The following is a 26,173-nucleotide window of genomic DNA, read 5'->3' as shown; positions in this document are numbered from 1 at the left end:
GCCTGTCTGTCTGCCTGTCTTCCTGCCTGTCCGCCCTACCTATCTGTCCACCTACCGGTCTGTCTGTCTGCTTTTTGCCTGTTTGCCTGCCTGTCTGTCTGCCTGTCTGTCCGCCTGTCTGTCTGTCTGCCTTCCTGCCTGTTTGCCTGTCTGTCTGTCCGCCTGCCTGTCTGTCCACCTGCCTGTCTGTCTGCCTGTCTGTCTGTCTGTCTGTCTGCCTGTCTGTCCGCCTGTCTGCCTGTCTGTCTGTCTGTCTGTCTGTCTGCCTGTCTGTCCGCCTGTCTGTCTGTCTGTCTGCCTGTCTATCTGCCTGTCTGTCTTCCTGCCTGTCCGCCCTGGCTATCTGTCCACCTACCAGTCTGTCTGTCTGCTTTTTGCCTGTTTGCCTGTCCGTCTGCCTGTCTGTCCGTCTGCCTGTCTGTCCGCCTGCCTGTCTGCCTGCCAGTGTGTCTGCTTGTCTGTCTGAATGTGTGCTCACACACAGCTCATTCAGTTCCTGGTTTCTTTGGAAATGCAGCGACCTTTGCAGAAACTCCACCTAATGGCTCCTGTGTAAACCCCGCAGCTGGGGATCCGAGGTGAGAAACGGGATTGGAAAAGAAGCTTGTTCATGAAACTGGTGGAGAGCAAGTCCCTTGTGTGAAGTTCTGGGGCTGGGGAGAGCCACGGACGGGGCTGTGCGTTCCATTTGGTTGCGGAGAGCCCTGAACGTGGCCCTCTCTTGCTTCTAATCTAAATAAATGGCCCAGAGAGAGAAGTCCATTTGAAATTTAGGGGAGCCGTGAGCCCAGGGCTGCAAGGGAGCAGAGTTCTCCGAGCAGCTGGGGTCTGCGTTGTAAATAAGCTGACAAGCGGCCGGTGAAATTGATGGCCTCACTGTGTAAAATAACACGCCTGTGAGCTCCAAAAGGAAGGAGAACGTGCAGGGTAGCCTGGCCCCAGCACACTGCGGAAAGGAGAGGACCTTGCTGTGACAGTGCCTGCCGCACTCCCAGGGAAGCCATCGGCAGGGGGACAACAGAGCATGGGCAGGTCAAGGGGAGGTGGCCAGGGCCCCCGAGCCCCTGAGCCCTGGGCAGCAGCATCCTTCCTGGGATCCAGTGGGGTCTCCTGCAACCACTACAGGGGGAACTGCTTTTGGTGACTGTAAAAGGGAGGGAAGAGGAAGAAAGAAGGTATTTTGAAACCCAGCAGTAAAAATAAAACTAAAAAGGAAAGGACAGGCATGGGCCACCGGCAGCCCCCGATGGAAGCACAACTATGGCTCCCTTGCACGCTCCAGCTTCACACAGAAGGCAGGACTGAGCCTGGGGGGATGACGGAAGCACACGGCAGACCAGGGAGCCAGCAGCCCTGAGGCGGGAATCTCAGGTCCCGGCAGGAGTCCTGGGCAGCCCGAGCAGGCTCGCATCCAGGGTGTGACTCCAGGCTCCACTGGGCATCGTCCCAGAGAGACCTCCAGGCCAGCCGTCAGGATGAAGACCAAGGAGCAGCCCCCTTCCCCATTCCCATTTCAATGTTTATGCTTCTCCAACCCAAATCCCACAAAACCTACATGCTTTATTTTTATTTTTAAGAAATAAGAGTGACATTAACTGAATCTCACCTTCCCACTTCACTCAAAGACCTCGAGGCCAGGAGAAGCTAGGGGCCAAGTTACCTCCAGGAAATGTATTTGGTGCACCAAAGGCTCTACGTTCCCTACCTCAGGGCTTTGAAACACATTCTGAATGATTTCAGGTCATTTGAGGCAAGGACCTAAACGGAAGAGGCTTCCAATGTCATCTGGTTTGATTACCCGATCGCTCTAGGCAACCCATGAGAAGCCCGCTTCCTCCTGCTTGCGTGGGGCTGCGTCAGCCCGACCTCTCCAGGGCACACACATACGCACATGCAGCGGGCACACGCGTGGGTGCTGGCACCGGGAAGGGGCTCACACTGGGGTGGGCATGGGGGGCTTGGGCTCCTCTTGGCGGGCTTCTGGGGATGGCCAGCACTTTCCCTCCTCCAACTTAAAATCCTTCTGATTATCAAAGCCAGTCCAGAAACCAGATTATCAAAGCCAGTGGTATCAAAAGGAAAGCTACACGCTCCAAACCCCTCGGCACAGACCTGCCTTGAGCCAGATAAAGTCAGGATTTGCAACACAAACTTGCAAAGCAATTATTGTTACCAAAGTCGAAACTCAGATTGGAGAGAGCAAAAGAAATCAATGATAATTAAATTCTTCTATAAACACCACCCCAACCCTCTAGGGGCTCTTAGCACACAACGCTGTCCAGAAGTCGGCTCTCATTACAGAAAAAACACACAGCTCATTTTCTGGGAGGGGACCAGACCAAATAAATCTTTCTGTTGCTAGCCTTTGTTAAGTTGTAAGTCACTATTTTTTGAAGGGTGGGCAAGGGGGGGCCTGTGAGTTGGGGAGGGCTGTGAGCATTGAACAGATGACCTATAAGTAGTATGAGCTGTCATTTACCCTGCGAGTTGGGACACAGCCCTGGAGCAGCCGGGGATGCTTGCTCTGTCTCAGAGTGGGGGTCAGTGACCAAAACATGCACAGGTGCCTCAGCTGGTCTCCTTCCCCAGGGATGGAGACACAAACGGAGTCCCCAGTGCTTGCATTATCATGTGGTCCCTCTAGCTCTGTGTGGCCAGAGGACAGAAATCTTACGCTGTCAACTTAAGTCGTGTGAAACACTCTTTATCCCCAATGGCCTCTGTGAACAGACACACCCTGCATGTGTCACTAAACCAACCTTGGCAGAAAACCAGTGTTTCCTCCTTCGCCTCCCAGTTACCATTGTCTGGGGCTCTCGCTTAAAATGCCCACTCCCAGGCACTGACCCTGGTGATTCATGGGACATCTCTGAGCCTCGGGCCCCTCATCTTTGAAACGGGATGACAAGCCTCTTGGGAGGCTGTTGTGAGCTCCAAATTCAATGCCTTCCCCATCCTGATGAGCTGTGTGACTGCTTCTCTGCAGGTGGCAGCCGGCTCCTCAGGTGAGAGGAGCACAGGGGGATCCTGGAATCAGACGCACCGCTTCCCATCCAGGCTGTCCCTAGAACCCCTTAGAATCCCTGGTGGGCTCCAAGTGCAGAGTCTCACCCTGCCTTTAGCCCACTCCCTAGCCCACCAGGGGTGAGGGTGTGGGGGCAGCTATGGCTGTAGCTGAGATGAATGGAGTTGGGCTGGGGTGGGGAAGCTGAGGTTTTCTCCCATGTGGACCCTCTGGGCCATGGCTCTGCTCAGCCCTGCTCTGATGGGGATCCCCTGCCCAATGGACACCCTAGGGTGGGTGGAGAGCTGCTCCCTCACATCTTCGAGAGCCAGGCAGATGCCTTCCAGAAGGTTCCTGGGCACCTCCTGCCTCATCCTCACAACATCCTGGTGAGACCAGGAGGGGAGGGCCAAAGTGACCAGAATTGAGCACCCGGCCCCGCCCACTGCCTGCTCACTCCAGCAGAGAGCCCTGGGAAGGGCACACTGACTCCTAGAAGTGGGTCAGCAGTGCACGGAGGTAGGTGGCCCCGCCCCACACCCGGCCCGGGCGGCACCTACCTGTACGGCTGCTCCCCAGTGTGCGTCCTCAGGTGTCTGGTGAGATTGGCTGATCTGGGGAAGATCTTCCCACAGTACCTGGGGTGGAGGGAGGTGGGAAGGGTGAGGGAGGATTAGGGCAGGTTCACAAGGCCATTTCCCAGAAATGGTTTCATGCTAATGCTCAGGGTCTCACACCTGATGCACAGGTGGGCCCATCCCAGCATCCCAGTTTCAGTCTCTTCTACAGCCCTGAAGCCCAGCCTTGGTTACAGAACAGCCTGCCATGGGCCACAGGAGTAGACAGACCAGCCCCTGTCCTCTGAAGCAACCTGGCCCCTCAGTCTGGCATTGGACAGTGCAGGCTCCAACAGAGACTTGGACGGGCCTGCACCAGCACAGGGTGGCTGGGAGGGTGTCATCCTGACACTGCAGAAATCGGGGAGGCCACCCATGTCACTTATTTGCAAAGCATGACCTCAAGCAGATAATCAACTGATTATGGTGCTGTGCTTTCCTGTGGCCAGGACTCTGAGTTTTTCCTGGAAGCATAAGTTCACAGCCACAGGTGTAGCATTTGAGCCCCAACAGGGCTGTCCCAGCAGCACCCTAGGACCCCTCACCTGCACGTGTATCGCTCCTTGCCCTTCCTGAGGATGGGATCAGAAAGCGTTGGGGGTGGGGACCGGAAGTTGAAGGGGTGGTGGGAGAGGGGCTGCAGGGAGCTGCCCGAGTCGGCCTTCATGGCTGCAAAGCTCTCTAGCTTCTCCGTCATGGTCTCTATGGCTGACATCTGTAGGCATAAGAGTGGGAGGTTATGGACTCAGCTGACTCTCACCTGTTTTCAAGGGCATGCACTGCTGGGGGTTCTGTACAACAGCATATCTTAGGGTGCTCAGGTGGGCACTGGAAGCAATGGTCTCCTAGTATCTTCTTGGACCCTGGGTTGGATTCTTACACCTTTCTGTAGCCAGCCCTGCTCTTGTTCTTCCCTGAGTCCCTCGTTTATAGTTTAAGGTCTTGCCTGCAGGAGCTGAAACTGACCTTTAGCCACCAGCCTCACTGCCTGATTTGGGTGGGACCTGAGTGAAATGGATAGCTGATGTTTATGATTACCCCTTATCTGACCCAGGCCGGCAAAATGCCCAGCTGACTTGATTCCTGGCCAGCACTTCTGGTTGGCTAGTTTGGGTTAAATGTAGAATTACATTTAGTTTAACATCAAACATTTCATTTTTTAGTCTTGAAAAATTAAAATAGCAACCTGAATCTCAGTTTAAAACATAGATTGTGGGCCTGCCGAACCACTGCCACCACGTGGTGGCATGCCATAATTGCAGGCAAAGTTCTAAGGAATTCAACAGCCTCTTTAAGACTTAATCCCACAAAGGAAATATTCAAAATAATAACGCCAAATGTCACATGACATAGGGCAATTTGATATGGGCAATAGGAGCTGCCTCTCTGCTCCCTGAAGATGCCCAGGGCTTGCTCGATTAGGAGAGTGGAAGCATGGGATTGGTCATTTTCACCCAGTGGGCAGAGCTCTGATCAGAATACCAGACTGTCCTGGCCCCACTGAGGTCTCCGACAATAGTGACAGGAGAGGGGAGGGGCTGGGCTGATGGAGCTGCTCAGTGTCAGCCCCGCCTCTCCCAGCTCCTTTTCTCTTTGAAGATAAGGAGTAGCTCCCAATGGAGAAGGAGACGGGCTGTGATACCTGCTGTGTGCCAGGCCCTGTAGGGGGCTGCGTAGGGGCTGAAAAGGAAGAGTGCTCATCATCACCTGAGGGGTAGCAAAAGGCAACACAGGGAACAAACCCGGGGCCTCCGCACCACACCTCCAGCCTCCAGACACCTTTGCTAAACAGGTATTTTCATAGCCCGCCTCCCCTGGGAGCTCCCAGAGAAGGGGATGGTGAGGGAGGGCAAGGGTGAGGCAGGAACTGATAGAGATGCAGAGGGAAGGGCGAGCTTGGGGTTCCCCAGGTGCTGGTGTCACTGGGAGGAACTGGCCAGGGTGTGGGTTCTTGGCACCCAGTCTCCACGGAATGGGTGTGGGGGTGAGGAGGGCAGGTGGGGACCTGCCTCATCCAGGGCCCTCGTGTGGGGCTCGCTGCCTCTGGGCAATGCTCAGAGCCAGCTCCATGGGGGTGACCTGCCCATTTACAGCAAGACCCTGGCCCTGGCTGCCCACTGGCAAACAAAACTATCCCGTCACACAGCTGGGGCCTCTCAGAGTCCGAGTGCCTGGCATTCAGCTTTTCGGAGACCTGCTTGCCAGGGACTTATCCAACCACTGCTGGTAGGGAGCAGAGGGCTTTCTACAAATGCTCCCGGAGACCACACGACTCCATAGTGGGGACGTTTTGCTATTTGGGGAACAACTGACTGGTAACAATAAAAATACCCAGAAAGAAATGAACAAGTAGACACTCGTGTCCGTCCACAGTGGCCGAGGCCTCCCCTCTGGCCCCTTCCAGCCCCACCCAGGCTGTGGAGGTCAGGCGTCTCCCGCCTCTGGGAGGCAGGCATTTTCTCATCTTGATGAGAACCGGTGATGGGCAGATCGAAGCTGCCCCACTCTCTGAGCCATCAAGTGGACCTCACCAGCCCGTCTGCAGCCCGGAGCAGCGGGACTGAGGTCTCCGCACAGTCAGCCTCTTGGGCTTTGTCGAGGCCGTTAGTAACTGGTGCCTTCTGCTCGAGTGATGGCCCAACCTTAGACCATTTGGTGACTTATTAGTCATCTCTCTCTTCCCACCCCCACCTCCTGGCTCCAGGCTGCAGGGACAGGCAACGGGGGTGGCAGGCCTGTGGGGACAGCAGGCAGGAGGGACAATGGCAGCTGCCCCCCGCCAGGCTCCCTTCCTCGGGCCTGGGTGGGCCTCTTCTGCCCGGCTTGTTCCGCCCAATCAGATATTCCCGGCCTCGATCCCCGCACAAACACAAACACAGGATGTGCCTGGCTGGCTCGTGGCTCTTTCCAGCCCATCCCGAAGAAAATCAGGGGAAGTTATTAACCAAACTCCACGGCCCCGGGGAAACAATGGGAGGCACTAAGTTTAGCTGTGAACTCAGCTTGGGCGCAGGTTTCACAAACCGGGGGTGGGGGGCCCCGTCCACAGCAGGCTCAGCCTGGGCGCAGGTTTCACAAACTGGGGGTGGGGGGCCCCGTCCACGGCGGGGAAGGCTGAGAAACAGAACAATGCCCCGGCCTGGTCTGCGGTCTGTCAGGGCCAGGGCCACTGAGCGACCCCCAGAGTGCAGCCCTCCAGGTGCAGCCCACAGCCCTGCGGAAGGGGCCAGGCTCCCAGCAATGAGACCAAGTCAGTAGGGGACAGGAGACTGAGGAGACTCTGCCCTGGCCATGCTGCCCACCCACTATTTTGCTCCCAGGATGTGGCCTCAGGGGCAGGCAGGAGCGACTCCAGGCCTGGCAGGGTCTGCACCCGCCTGTCCGGACTGGGAGGCCCTCTGGGTCTCTTTCCAGACCCCCTGTCCACCACCTCCCTGGGGCCTGGCTCCATGCCCCTCTCTGCATGCTCAGGCCCTTCCTCTCTTCTGGTCCATTTGAACACACTCAGGTCCTGTGCACCCCGGAGAGCGCGCCCACGCTGTGTCCTGGGGCTGCCACCTGAGGCTGCTCCCCTCACTCACAGTCCCTGCCCTCGATCGTCCAGGCTCTGCCCATGACTCCAGTGAAGCTCCTTCTCCCTCCTGGAGCCCAGAGCCAGGGGTCAGAGGCGTCCCTGGGGCGGCCCCGTGAGAATCGCTCTCAGTCCTCAACCTCTGCAGCCTACAGTGACCTGAGGGGCCACAGGGGGAGAATCCTTCTCTGCCTTTGAGGGCGTCTGTGCAATGGTGTGGCCTGGATGGGAACTCAGGCTCCAGCCTGGCCGCTGAGCCTCAGCAGCCAGGCGGTGGGGCCCCTGGCATGTGGGTTACAGGGCGTCCTGGTCTGCACTGAGGACGTACCTGGGGGTGGAAGAGCAGCGGGGACGGCCGCAGGTACTTCTCCTTCAGGGCTCCCACGGGGTCCGTGACCTTCCGCTTTTCTACCCTGCTGGACAACAGCACAGAGGGTTACGTACCCCACCGAGCCGCCGGCCCTGCCGAGCCACCCCCCCCACAGAGCTGCCCACCCCACCTGTCCATATGCCCGGCCAGTCACAAGGTCATGGTGTGGGCCTCGCTGGGGCTGCCCTAACTTTGACCAGACTCCTCTGTGGGCCTTGGGGATGTCAGGGGCCCAGCCCACCTGCACCCCTAGACGGACCCTCCCTGTTACCACTTGCCCCTGAACATCTTCCTTGGTGGTTCCCAGACACCTCCCACACCTCCAAGTTCCCCTTGAGGGCCTTCAAAGACCCCTGGCTGCCAGCACCCCTGCATGTCATGGGTACTAAGCCCCCACTGCCAGCACCCCTGTATGTCATGGGTACTAAGCCCCTGCTGCCAGCACCCCTGCATGTTCTGGGTACTAAGCCCCCACTGCCAGCACCCCTGTATGTCATGGGTACTAAGCCCCCACTGCCAGCACCCCTGCATGTCATGGGTACTAAGTGCACACAGCTGGAGTCTTCTCTGAAGGCCCTGTGCACCCCAGCCTCCCTCCCGCTAACTGGCCGGTCAGCCCTGCATGAGTGGGGACCACTCTGACGGGGGTCCCTGGACCTGCTCACAGCACAGCGTGGCTCACACTGGAGGCTCAAGGCCTCCTCCCCTCCTTCCCTGACTCAGCCCTTGGCACACATGGGCGTGCTGCCCGTGTGTGCTGATGAACGTGAGTGACCAGCAGGTTTCTGTCCTGGGGAGGTCACCAGGGGCTTCCTGTGGCGCCCGGACAGGGGCCTGTCTAAACACCCTCCAGGGCTGCTGGAGGTTACAGCTCCAGAACCTTCCCCAGATGCCGGTGACAAGCCTGCTCATTGAATCACAATACAAATCTCCTGTGGTAAACAGAGGCGGCGGGCAGAGCCATCTGCTGGCCCTCCTTTGGCCTGGCAGCTCTTGAAGGTGGCCTGCTCTTCTCTGTCTGCCTGGTCTGAGGGTTAGATTTGGGAAACTCTTTCCCGTCACTGAGAACGCTTTGGTAAATCTGCCGCCCCGCTCCGAGACCCAGCACCCCCAGCATGTCTAGGACTGGCCGCTTTTGCTTCATTCGGATGGGACTTGCTCAGCGTTGCCTGCCTGTCTCCTTACATGGTGAAGCGGAGAGCACAGGGAGAGGTGCTGGTGGGGTTAGGACCCCCTCCCCAAGCCTGGCCCTACTCTCCCAACCCACCTGCATTCTAGGGAGGGGCAAACCTGCCCAGAAATTAGGGAGTGGCATTAAACTCGCCTCTCCCCAGGAGGGGCATCAGAGACATGGGGCACTTGGGTCTAGAAAACTAGAAAACCCTCCAGTGCTTGCTTCCTCCCAGCCTCCTTCTCCCCTCCAGGGACCATTGGCTCCTTCTCTGATTCCCCTGGGCCTCCAGAGAGACGACCCCTCCCCACTCCCCCTGCTTCTGTGGCTCCAGGGGCAGGAGCGCACCAGGAGGGGCAGGAGCGCACCAGGAGGGGGAGGAGCGCACCAGGAGGGGCAAGAGCGCACCAGGAGAGGCAGGAAGCACTCAGCCCAGGCCCCTCTGACTTCTGCAGGTGGGGGCTGGGGACATCTGGACCAGAGACGACAGCTGGAGAGAGGGGTGGGGAAGGGTGGGGTTGGGACGGGGGTGGGGGTTCCTGGACAGGAGGGGCTCGAGACCAGCTGTGTGATGTCTGAGTGGTCATCAGTGCAAGAAAACCGCACATGTCTGGGAGCACCCATCCTGGCCTCCCAAACACGGCCCGGGCCAGGCACCTAGCTTAGGAACAGACAAGCCAGGCATCCTCCTGAGGGGTGCAGACCCCCCCCAAGAACAGGGGCATCTTCCTGAAGTCAGCAAAGGCCAGGGGACGACCTTGGAGGAGCTTGAAAGAGACACCACCATGCACTGAGCCCGCCCAGCACTGCCGTGGCCCCGCCCCAGGGAGAACCAGTGAGGCTGGGGTGCTGAATACCTGTAGATGGGGTCCATGAAGAAGGGCGAGGGCTTGGCGTAGTGGAGTGGGGGCTGCTGGGGCATCCGCGCCGGGCACACCTGGGGCAGCCCCTCACCAACACCCAGCTTGCGTTCCCCGTAGACGTGGTTCTTCCGGGGCTCCCGCCCGCCGCCGTTCTGGCTGGCACGGGCCCGGCTGCCGATGCTCAGGTCCAGCGGCTGCTCCTCGCTGGATGCGGGTGCCGAGGGGCCCTTGGGCATGGGAAGGACGGGCTTCACGTCTTTGGGCTTGGTGGTGAGATCGAAGGGGCACTCGGCACTGGGACCGCCCACCTTGAGGGCGTCCCGGGGTGACTTTGGCTCGGCCTTGACCAGCAAGTTGTGGGCGAGGGCTCGGTCCGTGAAGGGGTAGAGGGAGTGGGGAAAGTTGGGCAGGAACTGGAAGGGGAACGCCGAGTGGTAGGGGAGCGAGCCCAGCTTCTTCTCCTGCATCCCCATGAAGCCGGGGCCAAAGTACTTCTCGGCAATGGATGCGATGGCCTTGATGGAGTCCCCGGCAGCGCCCGTTGCCGTCAGTAGCTGCTCGTCAGGCGGCGGGAAGAATGAGTGCTGGGAATAGAAGACAGGCACCTCGGCCACGCTGTTCGGGGCTCCCGGGGGTGCCAAGCCGCCCCCAAACTCGGGCTGGCCCTCGGCTGACTTGCCCTTGCCCTTGTCCTTGTCGGGGTCGCTGTCTATGTCGCTGTCCAGGTCCGAGCCCGTCCCCGTGGTCGTGTCCAGGTCGGTCCCCGTGGTGGTGTTGACGTCCTCAAAGTCACTGCCGTCTGACATGTCGCTGCTCCTGGTCTTCAGCTTCTCCACACAGGAATCCTCCAGGCGGCTCTCGAACTTCTCCTCGGGCCCCGCAGCTGCCGTCGTGCCCTGGCTGCTGTTGCTGACGGCGGAGACCAGAGGCAGGGCTGGGTTCCCCAGGGGGCTGGGGAGCTTGGCGTCCTGGGTGTGGTTCAGGGGGCTCTTGAGCAGTGGCGTGGGAGGTAGCAGAGGCGGCCGGGGGTACAAGGACGGAGGGAAGATGCCCGGGAAGCCGGGGGTGAGTGCGGGGAACGCGGGAGGCGCCGTGGAGAAGGGCAGGCTCCCTGGGTGTGGCCTGGAGGGGAAGTACTCGTTGAAGCCCAGGCTGGCATGATTGAGGCTGGGGGAGGGTTTTGCTTTGTCCATCATGGGACTGGGGGTCAAGGGCAGGCCCGGGGCGAAGATGCCGCCCGGCGTGTAATGGTTCTTGCCCTCGCAGAAGCGCCGGTGCTTGTTGAGGGAGGAGGTAGTGCTGAACATCTGGCCGCAGTCCTTGCACTTGATCTGCGTGCGGCAGTCGGCGTGCATCCGCTTGTGCCGGCACAGGTTGGAGAACTGCGTGTAGGACTTGTGGCAGACCTCACCTAAAACATCAGCAGGAGCCAAGACAAACCCGCATGAAATGACCGGGAAACCCTGCTGAAAATGCCGCATGAAATTGCTGGGAAACCCAGCCGCTGGAGGGGCGGGGCTGGGGCTGGAAGCAGTCTGGGTGCACATGCATAGGCATGGGCGGATATGTGTGTACTGTGCGTGCATGTGTGTGCATACACACAAATATACAGGCAGGTGCATGTGTGTCTGTGTGCGTAAGTGTCCCTGTGTGGGGGGGCAGGTGTGCATTCTGCAAGCGTGTGTGTCTGAGTGTGCATACATGTGCACACATGAGCATGTGGAAATATATGTGAGTGTGCATGCGCCCACCCCAAGGCTGGCCTCCAGTGACCAGAACAGATCCTGGGGTCAGTTGGTACAGATCCTGCTGTGCCTCCACCTTCTTTGCTGGAGAATGGGCTTGCGGCTGCTGTTCCCACCCTCCTAGCCCATGGTGTTGCTAATTTGGGAGCCAAGATTTTCAGAAGTCCCTGGGGAAGGCGAGCCTGCTCCCCAGGGTGGGGCACGGGCAAAGCGAAGGTATGTGATGGTGTCTGCCACCCCATCAGTGGACTCAGGGCAAGCTGGCTCAGGGACTGCCCTGCTTTCGTCTTCACTTCTGCAGCTGTTCTAGGAGGGGTGGGGGCAGGATGCTGACCATGCAGACTGGGCCTTCTCGTCTCTAGAATTTCACAGTGTTCCTGGTGTCCTCCGGCCTCCCCCTCCGCCCCAGTTCCTGCTGCCTGCACCCCAGAGAAGGTAGCCTCTGGGGTGACACAGACAGTTCCTGAGGTTCTCAGGAGGCCCCAACTCGGGGAGCTCAGACTTTGGGGCTCCTGGTGGTACTCGGCCACCCTTTGGAGATGGCTCGAGGTGGACATGGATAGGAGGTCACCCTGGGCAGGAGCCCCATGCAGAGGGACTATTCCCTGCTTGAGAAAAGTGAAAATCCTGCCACTGGGTACCTCCTCAGACTGGAATGGAAGCTGCCGTGCCCAGCTCTGGCTGGCGAGTGCCAGCATCTTCTCTCAACAGGAGAGGGCAGTGCCGGCCCGGCCAGAATCCAGGACCCAGCGGCCTGGGGGTTCTGACCATTTTCCTAAAGGCCTGTGAACGGGTGTCACCAAATTGCCAGCTTGTCTTTTGCCTCTTGTTTTTCTAAGAAGAAAGGGAGGAACACACACACATCTACACGCACACACACACAAGCACACACCACATTCATACACATGCACACACACACCACACACGCACACACAACACACACACGCACACACAACACACACACACGCACACCCCTCCACACACACGCACACACACAACCACAACCCCACAAGCACACACACACCACATACACACACACCACACACCCCCACACACACCACCCGCATGTACACATACACCACACACACACATCACACACACACCACACACACAACCACACACCATACACAGCATACATACACCACACACACACCACACACACACACACACATGCACATGCACACATGTGCACACACACATGCCACACACACCACACAGACGCACATACACACCACACCCACACCCACCACACACACAACCACACACCACACACATGCACACATACACCACACACACACTCATACCACACACACGTGCACATACACACACCACACACCACATTTACATACACCACACACACCCCTCACCACACACAACCACACACAACACACATGCACACCCACCACACACACGCACACACATGCGCACATGCACACACCACACACGCACACACCACACACGCACACACCACACACGCACACACCACACACACACACACACACCCCCTGGCGAGTGTCTCTCTCTCTCTGTAGGACGATTTGCTTCCTAAACACAGCGCAGTGGAAACAATGATTTCAGCAAGCTTCTTGCTCACCAGAAATGGTCGGCGGCCTGATCTCCTTCGATTCCGGCTGGGAGCTTTTCCCCTGAGATTATCATGTTCTTTCATTACAACATCTATTTATATTAACCGCTCTACCCTCCTGCTCGTCCAGCCTGGCGGGGCGTTTGCAAGGCTGAGGGGAGAAGAACTTGGTCTCGTTTTATCAAATCTGCCCTCTCTGGAGGGCGGCTGATGGACAGGTGACCCTCCACAGAGAGGGTCTGTAAATGCCCCTCGGTCACCTTCCTGGCCCTTGGGGAGGCGCTCAGCCCTGCCGGCCAAACCAGCACACCCTGGCTGTATCCTGGCCTTTGCCAGGCCCTAGTGGTGCCTGGTCAGTGGCTACTGCCATCCTGACTTGGAGACTGGCTTTGAGCAGCCTCTGGCCCAGGGCAGCTCCAAGGAGGGGCCTCCCAGGCCAGCGGCTGTGCCTGGGCTCAGGGACCTTTGGTTCCCACCCATTCTCACTGATGGAGGGCCCTGAAGTGGGGAGATGTACAGAAGGACTGGGGAAGAGGAGGCAACTGGAGAGACTGGGGTCTGTGCAGGGGCAGGTCCTGAACCCTGGGGATGGCCTCAGCTGGCTCAGAGCTGGCAGAGGGAGGCAGTGACCTGAAAGGGTGGAGGACGGCCTGGGCAGCCAGTGAACCGGACCTGGGGCCAGCGCCTGCAGAGGGAGCCCCCCCGGGTCCTGCCGAGATGGGAAGGGTCCAGGCTGGTGCTTGCTCTGGACAGCAGTTTCTTCTCCTCGCAGGGTATCTGTGTGAATGCACACTCACACTCAATCCTGCACAACTCACACACACCGACACACGCACCAGCTCACGTGCCCACACTCATGCTCTCACACACATCGACACACACACCAGCTCATGCGACCACACTCTCACACTCTCACATGTGCTGACACACACACCAGCTCACGTGCCCACACTCACGCTCTCACACATGTCAACACATGGACCAGCTCACGTGCCCACACACATGTGCTGACACATGCACCAGCTCACGCACCTACACTCACACTCACATGTGCTGACACACACCAGCTCACGTGACCACACTCTCACTTGCGCCGACACGCACACACTTGCACCAGCTCACATGCCCACACTTACACAATCTCACACATGCCGACACACACACCAGCTCATGCACCCACACTCTCTTACACACCGACATATGCACCAGCTCACGCACCCACACTCACACTCTCACACATGCCGACACACGCACACACGCACCAGCTCATGTGCCCACACTCACACTCTCATGCTGACACATGCACACACGCACTAACTCAGGAGCCCACACTCACACTCTCACACACGCTGACACATGTGCCAGCTCACGTGCCCACACACGCTCTCACGCCAACATGCACCAGCTCACGTGCTCACACTCACACGCTCTCACACACATCAACACATGCACCAGCTCACGTGCCCACACTCTCACACACGCACACACTTATTAGAGCAAAGGCCCTTTCTGAAAAGTGCCCAGTGGGAACCTGTCCACCTCATTCCCGGATATACTTCCTCTCTCTCCTGTTCTCCTCTCCTCTCTCCCTACCCCCCTTTCTCTTATACCCATGCACACACACACTTGCGTGTACACACCCCAGCGCACAGGTGAGTTCCTTGGTGGGAAAGACATCACCAGGAATGACACCCCGTCCGTCTGTGTGGCCAGTGAGGTGGGGGCTTAGGGCTTCCATCTGCCTGTGCCATGGGTGTGTCACCCAACGGGTGGACAGAGTCTGGCTGCGAGTGCCTGCGTGACTGTGACCTCTCCTGCAAGCAACTGACCGTTCCTGGAAAGGGTCACACTATTTGGGCTCCCTCACTTGTTTGCAAATCCTCCTCTCCAAGCCTGAAGACCCCCTTCCACAGGTGCGCCAAAGGACGCTGTGCCGCGGCCTGGGGGATACCAGGGCTGGGTTGCGTGTATCTGATCTAATTTCTAAGGGAATGAGGTCTTTGTAAACCCGATCTGCCCATCTCCGGGGTTTTCCTTTAAGCTTTATCCCCTTAGCCAAAAGCCAAGGCACAAAGGTGAGCCAGGAGTGTAGACAAGAGGTGCAAGAGCCGCTGAGGCCAGGCAGGGCCAGCCGAGCTTCCCTGTCCTCACTCCCTCCACACGGGATGGGGAGCAGCTTGCAGCGTGGTGGGAACTGTAGGCTCCAGCCGCCCAGGGTGCTGCAGCTCCTGGAATACACATCATTAATGTGATGCAACGGGACTTTAGAATGCTCGTCTGCACGCCCAGAGGGGCAAGGACGTTTAAATCTAGGTCCAATGTTTGTGCTTCTGAGCTTGCTATGGAACTCCGCACTGTCATCTGAGGCACTGACTGGTGCTGCTCTCGCGCTGGGAGTCACTTGACCTGCATCTGGGAGCAGTCACCCCCCACCTCGGCCCCTGACTCCTGCCCAGCTTGCCCGGTGCTGGCTTCTCCCAGAGGGAAGGGGTACTGTGCATCAGGGCGCCAGAGCCGGGCACACTGCACGCAGGCTCCTCCTGGGAGATCGGTGGTCAGCAAATGGGAAAATGGTACTTGTGGAACGGCCAGCAGGGAGAGCTCCGTCTCCCTTTGGCTCCTCAGTTGGTGGGGGCATGTGGCCCAGGTTGGGCTGGGGGCTGAGTCATCCCTAGCAGGACGGCTGGACGCTGGGGCTTGGGAGGTGGGTGGGACGGGCACAGTCCAGGTGCTGACAGGGCCTGGCTGGCTGGCGGGCACAGTTCTTGTGCAAGTGGTCAGTGCCTGAGTGGTCCTACATCAGCAAGAACACCTGAGCCCAGGTTCCCAAGCTCCCAGCATCCCTCCTCTCCATGCTGATGCAACAGAGCCTGGAAGGTTCAAATCACCCAGCCAGGGGCCAGGAGCCGGGCTCCCAGAGCTGAAATTTGGGCTGCACAGCCTGGCCTTGAGCGCACAGTCACTTAATATCTTGTGGCCTCACTTTCCTCCTATGACAGCTGGAGACAGAAGCGCCCCACTCTCAGGCTTTTGTGAGGATGCCACGTAAGAATGCTTGGGAAGCGATGACTTGACACAACGTGTGTGTGAACTGATGACTCGGCACAAGGCCCAGCAGACAGGACGCTTCAGAGGCCTCTGACTTCACTGAGAATCAGGGTCAAAGTCCCTGCACTGGCCTGCAAGGGTCCTGGGACCCGGCCCCGGTGACATCTTACCTCTCTCTTATTTATTTTTATTTCTTTACAGACAGAGTCTTGCTCTGTTGCCCAGGCTGGACTGCAGTAGTGTGATCTTGGCTTACTGCAGCCTTGAATTCCTGGGCTCAAGACATCCTCCCACCCTTAGCACCCTGAGTAGCTGGGGCCACAGGCACGCACTCACATGGTTGGCTAATTAAACAACTTTTTTTTTTTTTTTTTTTCCGGTAGACATGCCGTCTTACTATGTTGCTTAGGCTGGTCTTAAACTCCTGGCCTCAGGTGATCTTCCTGCCTGGGCCGCCCAAAGTGCTGGGATTACAGGCATGAGCCACCCCCTGGCCGTTTCTTCTCACTCCCCTCACTCACTCCTTAAACAAACCCTGGCCTCGGGGCCTCTATGCTCACAGCTCCCTCCTGAGCCTCCTCCACAGGTGCCCAGGGCTCACTCTCCTCGCATCTCTGCTGGAACGCCTCTCATTGAACAGGCAGGCGCAGCTCCCATGCCAGGCTGCCAGCCTGGCCCCCTGTGAGGCTGTAACCCTGCACCGCTGCACCCAGAGCTGTGCCTGTTGCCTTGCTTATCTGGCTTGCCTGTCTTCTCCCGTTGGTGTGCGAGGAGCCCCATAAAGACAGCTGCTCTTTTATTTAGGGCTGGCCCCGCACTGGAACAGCGCTGGGCACACACAGGGCCCCCTAGAGACACCACTCTGACAATCCCCGTGGGCGTCTGCTGGGACTGCCACGTGCAGGGCAGCACAGAAACACGCCGTCCTGCAGTTCGGCATGGGTGGGTAGTGAGTTTGCGGGACGGGAGTAGCCACAGGGAGGGAGGGGCCAGCTCCTTCTGCAGGACCCTGGTCCCTCCCATCACCTGCTGCCCCCCTCCAGCCCCTGTGAGGCGAAGCAAAGGGAGCCGTGGAGGAGGACGGGATGGGGAAGGGGAGCAGTGAGGGACAAACTCGGAGGGTGCCTGCTGGGGAACAGGCTGCACATGGCACAGATGTCAGAACCTGCCAAGATGCTTTCGGAACAAACTGGGGTCCCTTGGATTGGGGGAGACCTTGGGGGACGGCACACCTCGGCCCGACTCCCACAGCATCCGAGCACTCGGAGGGCGGGCAGCCAGGCTGGGCGACCACTTACATATGAAAGGTTTCACCGTGCTGTGGATATGCTTGTGCTGCTTGAGGCCGGAGGACGTGGCAAAGGTCTTCCCACAGTCGGGACAGGCGTGGGCCCGGGCGCCCACGTGCTGCGAGCGGATGTGCCGCTGAAGGTTGCTGGGGTCCGTGAACACCTGGGGAGACGGAGGCCGTTGGCTCGTGCCCTGCCTGGACACCCGCCTTGGCCTGGTTCTGGCTGCTGGACCAACCAGCCGTGAGAGCAGGGCCCTGCCTGTCTCCCTTGCCACGTTGCGGTTTGCACCGAGCAGGGACAGGTCTCTGCTGTAGCCAGGACCCGCTGGATGGCCTTAAGTGAGCCACGGAGCCTCCCCAGCTGCTCTCCTCAAGAACAATGACTGAACTGAGGCTGCGTGAGACAGGGCGGCAGAAAGCACTTTCAGCTGTGGCGCTGCGACCCTGGCGGGCTGGGGGTGGAGGCTCAGCCCCGCAGCCTCTTCCTTCCACACTGGCGGGAGGGGCCTGGGTTCTGGTCTCGGCCCTGATCCTTCTGACCTGGGGGACACAGTCTTCCCTGAGACTTCCTTTCCTTCCTAGTAACACGGAAGGGCCCGAGCCACCACAGGGGCCTCCTGCCCACTCTGCCGCACTCCATCTGCATTTGGACCAGGGGGTGTAGGGAGCATGGGAGCGGGCGCCCGTCTGCAGCCTCCCGCTGTGGCGGGGTTCAGATGCGGCTGCCCTGCATGTTACCTTCACGCAGTTTTCACATTCGAAGCGTTTGCCGCTGTCGTGGGACATCTGGTGGCGGATGAGGTTGGACTTCCAGTTGAAGGCCTTGGGGCACTGGTCGCATTTGTACTCACGCTCCTCCGTGTGGATGACCATGTGCTGCTCCAGGCTGTGCAGAGGATGGGGCTTACTGTGGGGCCCAACTACCTACCCTCTGCCCAGGACGGGACCCCAACCCCGCACAGCTTGTTCCCAGTGCCCCTTTGGAGCCCCCACCACACTGCCGGGGGACAGAGCACATGCTGGCGTCTCCCTGCCCACCTCCTCTCTGTGATGGCCGGGGTGTAAGGGGCCGAAGTGGCCTTCCCCTAGCAGATGAGGAAGCCGGCACCTGGACGGTTCTATCCCTCACCCAAGACCACCCCCAGGGCGGCTGGAGGCAGGGCTGGATCCTGGCCCACACTGCCTGGGTGCCTCTCAAGATGGTCCTGACCTTGAGGCTAAGCTTGGGCCTAAGAAAAAGGGGGTTCAATGTTGGCATGAACCCAGGAGTGGGGCAAGTCCCCAAAATCCAAGGACGCCCCTCTGAGTGCTGGGCACACACCAAGGAGGCAGGCCGGGAGTCACTCGGGGGTCTCCAGGTGACACGGAAGGGTGCAGAGCACAGCTGCTCGGAGGGGCCGCTGCACTTGGATGAAGGAGTTGCTCTAATTCCCTGCTCTCAGGGGACCCCCAGCTTCCCCCGTCCCAGGGATGACCGTTAATCTTCATGAGCAAAGCAGTGATATATCACGGCTCGTTAATTACGGGGCCCAGCCATCCATTCAGATCAGAAACGCCTGGTTCCCGAGCATCAGGAGACTGTATCTTTTCCCCTGTTGTTAATTGTGATTTATGTGTTTATGTAAAGAAAACACGGACCCTCTTGAGCGGCGTTTACTGGGAAGGGCCGCAGTCGGGATTTGCCCAAACGCTTATTTTCTCAGTCATCTGTTCCGGGTGGAGGGTTTGCCGTCCCCAGGGAGCGGCGCGGGGATGGGCGGTAATCCCCAGCAATCACATAGGCGGTTAGTGGCCTGATGGGCTTTGCTCTGACTTTGCGAGGCTGTCCTGGAGGAAACCCTCAAAGGCAGGAGGAGGGGCCCATGCTGGAAAAGTCTCCATAGCTCCTTGCAGCACTGGACTGAATGTCCTGGTTTTACTCCCCAGAGAGACCAGGAATCTTGTCGTTCCCAGGTGGTCACAGGTCCCTAAGGCCGCCCAGGTCCCAGATCCTGGCTCCTGCCTGGTCTTAGGGCAGGGGAGGGCCAGTGTGGGCCCGCTTACGTCTCTGAAGCCCCTCCTGGGACAGGCCGCTGCCATCCGGTGGGGGAGCAGGGCTGGTGTCTTGGGGATAGGGGTGACCCCTTCCCGCTCTTGCCTACCATCTGAGAGGGAGTCGTTCCTGTGTCCGGAGGGTGGGGCCGCCATGAATCCCTCAGTGGTGGGTGCTGCCACCCCCATCCCGGCCTAGGACCTTATTACAGAAGTAGCCTTGGGCTGAGCGGCTGCAGGTCTCGGCTCTGGCCTGAGTTTTCTCCTTTCTAGTTTCTCCCCATAGCGGGCTGGTAGGCAGGGCCACGAGCCTAGGAGGTGGCTTTCTGGGGCCAGGACATTTGCGGTCAGAGCCAGGGGACACCTGCGGCTCTGGCCACGGGACCCTGCACCTGCTCTGCAGTGTCCCCCCAGGGGTGCATATCCCCCAGGGTGTGTCCCACTAGGGGGCCCTTTGTCTCCACCTGTTGGGGGGTGAGGCGGGGGAAGGGAGGTGGGGAAGACTCAGAGGAGGGCGCAGCACCTGTACTTGTTGGGGAACATCCGCTCACAGTCCTTGCACTCGTGGGCTTGGCCGCTGCCACCTCCAAGGCCCTCGGGCTTGAGCTCCTCAGCCAGGCCCTCGTAGAGCGCAGCCCCCACCGAGCCGCACGTGTACTTCTTGTGGCGCCGCAGGTCCAGCTTGGACTGAAAGAGTTCGTCACACTCGTCACAGCGGAACGTGGGCTCCTCTGCAAGAGACAGAACGAGGCGGTGGTGAGAGAGCCAGAGACCCAGCCCAGGGCTCCTAGGGGACTCTGGAGACCTGGCCCCTTCACCACAGTGCCCCAGGACCTGCACCCAGGCTGGCCAGCCCTGCTCTGCCTCCTGCCAAGGTTCATCCTGGGGCCCACCAGCCTGCCATGGAAACAGGCATGTGGAGTCCCCAGGGCCCAGCCCTGGGCAGCACCAAAGGACCCCCGAATCTGTGCCTCAGCGGGAGCCCCGAGTGACACCCGGCCCTGCCTGTGCCTCAGGCAGCCACCGTGGGCTGGAGAAGGCCCCGAGCTTGGGAGTGGAGGAGGAAGCCGGGCCAAGTGCTTTGTTTATGAATCAGGAGAAAAACGATGACAGAGCTCCAGTGCATATAATAAATTATTGTCGTCAAGGTCAAACAAATTAAAAGGGGGGCAGCTATTATTAAGTTTACGAGGCAGCATCCTGACCGCCTTGCCAAGCCAAACAACCGGCCTGGAGCTGTCATCCTGGTGGGGGGCTCTGGGCCCGTCCCCGCCTCCCCTGCCTGCAGCAGCTGGGCCGCAGCCTTCTGTCTAAGACAGGAGGCCCCTCCCCGCAAGACGCCTCAGCCCCCAGCTTGGAAAGAACGCTGGCACTGAGCTCTTTCCCAAACGAACTGAACAATGGTGTGTGCACCAGTGTGTGGGTGCACGGGGGCGTCTTGGGTGTGAGCATGCAGCTGTGTGTACACATGTAAGTGTGAATATCAGCATATCTGCATCCACATTTGTGCACCTTTGTGTGACTGTGTGTGCGTGTCTATGCACTTACACCCATGTTTGTGTGGGGCTGCATGGGTACACATGTGCACGTGTGTGAGGGTGTGTGTTCCTGCATGCACCTACATGTGTGAATATTTGTGTTTACTGGCATGTTTCCATACCTGCACATGTGTGGTTTGTGTATGCCTTTGTGTTTAGGTATGTGAGCACCTGTGTGTTCATGTGGGTGCATAGTGTGAATGCATGTGTTTCTGTCTGCATGTGTGTGCATTTGTGTTATGTATGCATAAGTGCATATTATACATACATGTTTGTGTGCAGGGGTGACCGTGTATTATGTGTGCATGTGTGTTTGATGTGCACACATGTGCGTGTGAACGTGTGTGAACATGCACATTGTGTGTTGACCTGTCTGTGTGTGTGTGTGCGCCAATGGGTGTGCAGTTGTGCACATGTGAATATGTGTACACATGCTTGTATATGAATGTGCATATGCTAACGTGCATGTTTGTGTTTGTGTGCATGTGATGTGTGTGTGCATGTGATCTGTGTGTGTGCATTTGTGTGCTTGTGGGAATGTGTGTTTGGGTGTGTATGCATGTGCACAAGGACTGACCCAGTGCCCAGCGCTGAGCAGAGTCTTAATGAACTTGGTCTGAACGTTGGCTCAAAGGCCTGAACCTAAGGATTGCTGAGGAGAGGAGGGGATGGGGGCAGATGGAAGAGGGCCGTCACTTCCTGTCCCCTCCCTGTGTCAGAGAGACCATCATGGTCATAGGCCTTTAGAGTCCTAAGGAAAGGGTGGGCTGCTTTGCAGTCTGGGCAGTGCGGGGGTTGCCAGAAGTGGCACCTCCTTGCTGACTGGAAGCTTCCCTGAGCCTAAGGGTGTAGATGCTGCTATTTGGCCTGGGCCACCCCAGCACCCCTGGCGAGTCCTCAGAGCCTGGCTCCTTGAGCCTCAGGTGCCCAGGTGGGGATTCCAGCAGGGTGCTGGCCCTGAGAGACCACAGCAGGCATACTGGATGGCACCTCCCCCCCCACCCTTGCCAACCAAGGCACAGACACCAGCTCTCCAGATGTGATTTTCACTGCTGTCTTTGGACAGAGGTGAGTATCTGGCTGACAGGGAAGGGGTGCCTGGCCGAGAGGAGCCCCGGGGGTGTGTGCGCTGGGGGTGAGTGGGCGGGCACCACTGCCAGTCAAGATGCGTGAAACACTGAGATTTCGTTCTCAGCCGGTGTCCAGGTGTCCTGGTCCTGCTCGCTAACCTGAACCTCAGGAAAGCACTGGTCTGGGGGAAAACAAGATCATGAAGGGAAAAAAGCCAGAGGATGCCCAGAGCCTGCGTAGTCCACTTCCCACAGGACTGCCGTCCACACCTCAGCTCTGTTCTCTGGGGCTTGGAAGCCTCCGTCCCAAACCTCTCCGGGGAAGGCTGCCACTCAGAGCTTCCCAGACGCTCGCTGAACAAACCAAACCCACCTAGGAGCTGCCAGGAGGGATCCTCAGATGGAGGGATCCTCAAACAGGGAGCATGGACTGGGGGGATCCTCAGACAGAAGGGATCCTTGGACGGTGCACAGACTGGGGGGATCCTTGGACAGGGTGCACAGACTGGGAGGAGGTGGGTGAGAAATACTCACCCCAGAAGTCTACAAAATGCCACCTTGAAATGTGATTCAGGCCTGCAGATTGTTCAGAAAGTGCTCAATGTGCAAGTGATGTGGGCGGCAAGGCTGACCCCTGGGGTCTGGTGGGAGCCCCACGTGGCAGGTCCTGTCCTCAGAGCTTAAGAGAATCCGGGCACTGAAGCCTTGCACGGACCTGCGAGCACCCAGGGAAGGGCGATGGTATTCGCATGCCCGCTTCAGAACTGGCAAACTGAGGCTGGGCGAGACTGAGTTGCTTTTTCAAGGAAGAGGTGGGCCTGAAGCCTGCCCATGGTTTTGGGGCCCAGGAAGCAGGGCTGGCAGGGCCCCAATTTCCCACTGAGGGTTTTGGGGAAAGCGAGGTGAGCCTGTGACAGAGGGATGCTCACCGTCACGCCCTCTCAGGCCTTCCCTTGTCTTCAGAAATTGGGATTTTCACTGGGTAACAAGCCCTGCAGATCTCGGCACCAAGACCACTGCGGAGCACAGCCAACCCGCAGACCCGGGAAGCTGCCTGTGGGTGGATTCCAACGTCCCCGGCTGGAAGGAGGCTGAGATGGGGGCCTCCAGCCAGCATCGTGATTCAGTTAGAAATGCCAGCTTTTATTTTACTCTTTCTGGACCCAGTGAAGAACAATCACAGAAGTTGAAATTTGAAAACAAAGACAAGAAGAAATGCCAGCCCCACCTACTCATATTACTGACCAACTTATTTTTTCCAGTTCTCATTTAGAATTTGGGATGAAAATAAAAATTTAGATTGCAAGTGAGAATCCAGTCTGATTCTCACTCCAATGGCTTTGGAGGGTGCCCTGGACGTGATGGAGCGGACTTCAGTGACCATCCCTGCCCTGCTGCTCCCTGCCCCCAGCCCTCCACGGACGGAGCTGGGCCCCCATCAGAGGACAGGGCCGGGGACAGGACACACCTGAGCCTGGCCTGCCCTTACTGAGTGGTGTGGATGGGTCTCCCGGCTGTCTTCCAGGCAGGTAAGGCTGGCCCCGAACACACCCCTAGGGCTCGTGGAGGGGCCGGAAGCGGGGGTAGTTTATGGCATTTTCACTTTCTCGGCACAAGAAACTTCTGCCTTAAAGAAATGCTGAAAGAACACGACCTATTCTGATAATGTTTCCCATCTTCTTATCTCTGATCTCACGATCTGGCTGGCTCAGCCCCGTGCACTGCCTCCTCTTGACCTCTTCTGAAGAGAGGAGAAGCAAATTATCAGGAGGCTCTCTCAAAAGAAAAGCGTATTGGAATGGAAGTAACTTTCTTTATTTTCTCCCAAGAGCAAAAAGTTCTCACGAAAGAGAATTCTTTCGTCTCCATTGTAAGTGTAAAAACAAAACACAAAGTCAAATGCATCTGAAAGTGGCTTCCCCATGGTCTGAGTCACTTGTGTGAAAATGGGCCTTGCATTCCTGACAGAGCCGCAGCTCTGCAGAGGGAATGTGTCCAGCCCCGGGACTGCGGGGCAGAGGCTCGGTTCTCCCGAAGCAGGCTGGCCCCCAAGGGTCTCCTGTGTCTTCTTCGCTACCTGAACGTGGTCTCCAGCCAAGCCCTCTTCTCCCAACAAAAGCGCAAAAAACAGTGATCGGAAATGAAACTCTCTTCATCTGGCGGGGGTGTGTGAGCTGCTGTACAGCATCCACCTGTCACCTACGCCAGCTGAGCCAACGCCGTGGTGAACTCACATCTTGTTTGTCATATCTGCGCCTCGCTTGCCTATCTGAAGTTCCATCAGCAACTTTCATGGCAGAGCAGGAATGTAACAGAAAAATAAATCAGTGCCTAATGGCCCCGGAGAGCCGAGGGGTTCACAATTATGTGGCGTCTATGTACTAATCTACCAGACTCGAGGCTCAAAGGAGCTCGAGAGCCTCCTCCAAGTTCCTGCAGTGATAAGGGGCTGGCTGCATTGAGCTGGGGTTGGGATAAAAGATTTTTTATGATAATTATCTTAGTGAGGAACATTTTTGCATTTTCTTTCTGTGCGATTCAGAGTTTAACTGGTGGGGGAGGCGGTTACTGGGGAAGCATGATCTTGACAGGAAAGAGGAGGGAAAGTCAAATATTTGATGTTGGGCTATTATGTGTGGCAAGCAATTAGCCCACAGATGTTTGATAAATTATTAGGAAAATGTAGACCCAGGTTATTTAATATCGGGGCTGGAGGGGGGTGGGGAGCAGAAATCAAGGTTTTTAAAAAACCTTTTGGAAGAAAGAAATTTCATTGTACAAATGAAATTCCATAGTCAAGCACTCTCCTTAAGTCAAGTAGATTTGTCTCTTGGAGCTCTTGTGTGCTATCTGAGATTCATAGATCTTTTCAATAATTATTTTAAGGAAAATGAGGCCTTCCTCCCTGCTACCCAGATCTCAGCAATTTATTTTTCTTTTCTCGACGGCCTAAATAAAACCAAACTTTAGAGGACAGTGCAGATAGGCTTCCGCTTGTTAAACTGTCATTCTGTGGTCATTTCCTTTCGGACACTCAGGGACATGAACGGATACTGCACCAAGGAAGGACCCCGCTAGCTGGGCCACGCTCGGTGATGGAAAGGGTACATGAAGGCAGAGTTCTCCATGTCTGGTCTCAAAGCCTTCCTGCTAATTCCAGCACCATTCCGTCACCGTGAAATCAGAGTGGTTCCTTGGAGAAACTTGCAGTGAACCGCATTAATCATTAAGCCTTGGTGTGTTTGGAGGGGAGGTCCAAGAAGCAAGCAGGAAAACTCAGCCTCCCTTCAGGCTGCAGCACCAGCAGGAATCACCAGCTCCGGAAATGGCCAGGAGGGAGCTTGCGTTCCTATTCACTTGTGGGGTCTCACCCAAAGAAAAGCAGTTAGGCTCGAACTCTGGAGCCGTCCGCTCAGAGGGACCGGCATGGAGCCGATGGGCCAGGGCCCCGCTGCCCACAGAGCCTTTCCTGGCCAGCTGTTCCAGGACCCCGTAGGGGAATGGACACATGGCTTCATGATGTGACCATCCCTGCCCTGCTGCTCCCTGCCCCCAGCCCTCCATGGACGGAGTTGTGCCCCCATCAGAGGACAGAGTCGGGGACAGAGGAATGAGCCTTCATCTGGGAAGAGCTCATCTGTGTCGGGCTGGAATTTTCTCAGGCATCCTCTCAGCTGTACTTGGGTGCAGAGGAAGGTGAAAGGGAAACTCACTTGTCCCATCTCTACTCGACAGAGAGGGGCTGGCCGATCTAGGGAAAAGGAAATTTGGAAGGCTTCCCACAGCCCAGTCCGGAAGAGCAGGGCAACTCCGCATCACTGTGAGACCCACCTCAGACCCTGCATTTTCCCTCTGCCGAATGAAACTTCCCCTCACACTTCTCTTGGACTTTTAGCTACAGATGCACATTTTGCTTTGAAAGACACACATGCCATCATCTACTCTCTTCAATGAAACAAAATCTTTCCACAGCACAGAGAGCTCTGGGGCAGCCAGAAATGCTTCGAAGCTACAGAACTGGCTCGGTGTTTGTTCGTTTAAGTACCGGGGAAAGCAAAGGCTGCTGTTGCTGCTGCTAATAAGAACAATAGCAATAATAAAACATAGTTTAAAAAAATCACCTGGGACCCTAACACTGCAAAGCTGTCATCCACTGGGTATCAGTTCGCCCACTGCCCGAAGCCCTTCTTAAATTCTGGGTGCACCTCCTGGGTGCCCCAGGGAAGAGGAACAAGAAAGCCATTAGGTTGAGCCTTTGTGGGGGCAGGC

At 57.7% G+C, this 26,173-nt stretch overlaps 1 protein-coding gene across 3 annotated transcripts in view; it reads right to left on the bottom strand.

The window, feature by feature from the left end:
• PRDM16 (PR/SET domain 16) overlaps window positions 1-26,173 on the bottom strand; it is a 368,708-nt gene that overhangs the window by 13,883 nt on the left and 328,652 nt on the right. For all 3 annotated transcript variants that reach the window (XR_007728673.1, XM_050803184.1, XM_050803301.1), the window contains exons 6-12: window positions 19,820-20,027; window positions 18,004-18,151; window positions 17,273-17,426; window positions 9,591-11,007; window positions 7,521-7,608; window positions 4,167-4,336; window positions 3,565-3,642 (exon numbers count right to left, since the gene is read on the bottom strand). Coding sequence is in view for 2 of the 3 variants with exons in the window: in XM_050803184.1 (XP_050659141.1) it covers window positions 3,565-3,642; window positions 4,167-4,336; window positions 7,521-7,608; window positions 9,591-11,007; window positions 17,273-17,426; window positions 18,004-18,151; window positions 19,820-20,027 (2,263 nt within the window). In the remaining variant the exon portion in view is untranslated. The remainder of the gene's footprint in view (window positions 1-3,564; window positions 3,643-4,166; window positions 4,337-7,520; window positions 7,609-9,590; window positions 11,008-17,272; window positions 17,427-18,003; window positions 18,152-19,819; window positions 20,028-26,173) is intronic.

The sequence above is a fragment of the Macaca thibetana genome, chromosome 1 (genome assembly GCF_024542745.1).
Source record: "Macaca thibetana thibetana isolate TM-01 chromosome 1, ASM2454274v1, whole genome shotgun sequence".
Classification (NCBI taxonomy): domain Eukaryota; kingdom Metazoa; phylum Chordata; class Mammalia; order Primates; family Cercopithecidae; genus Macaca; species Macaca thibetana.
Note: the sequence above shows the minus strand (reverse complement) of the source record. Positions and strands in the feature narration are given on the sequence as shown.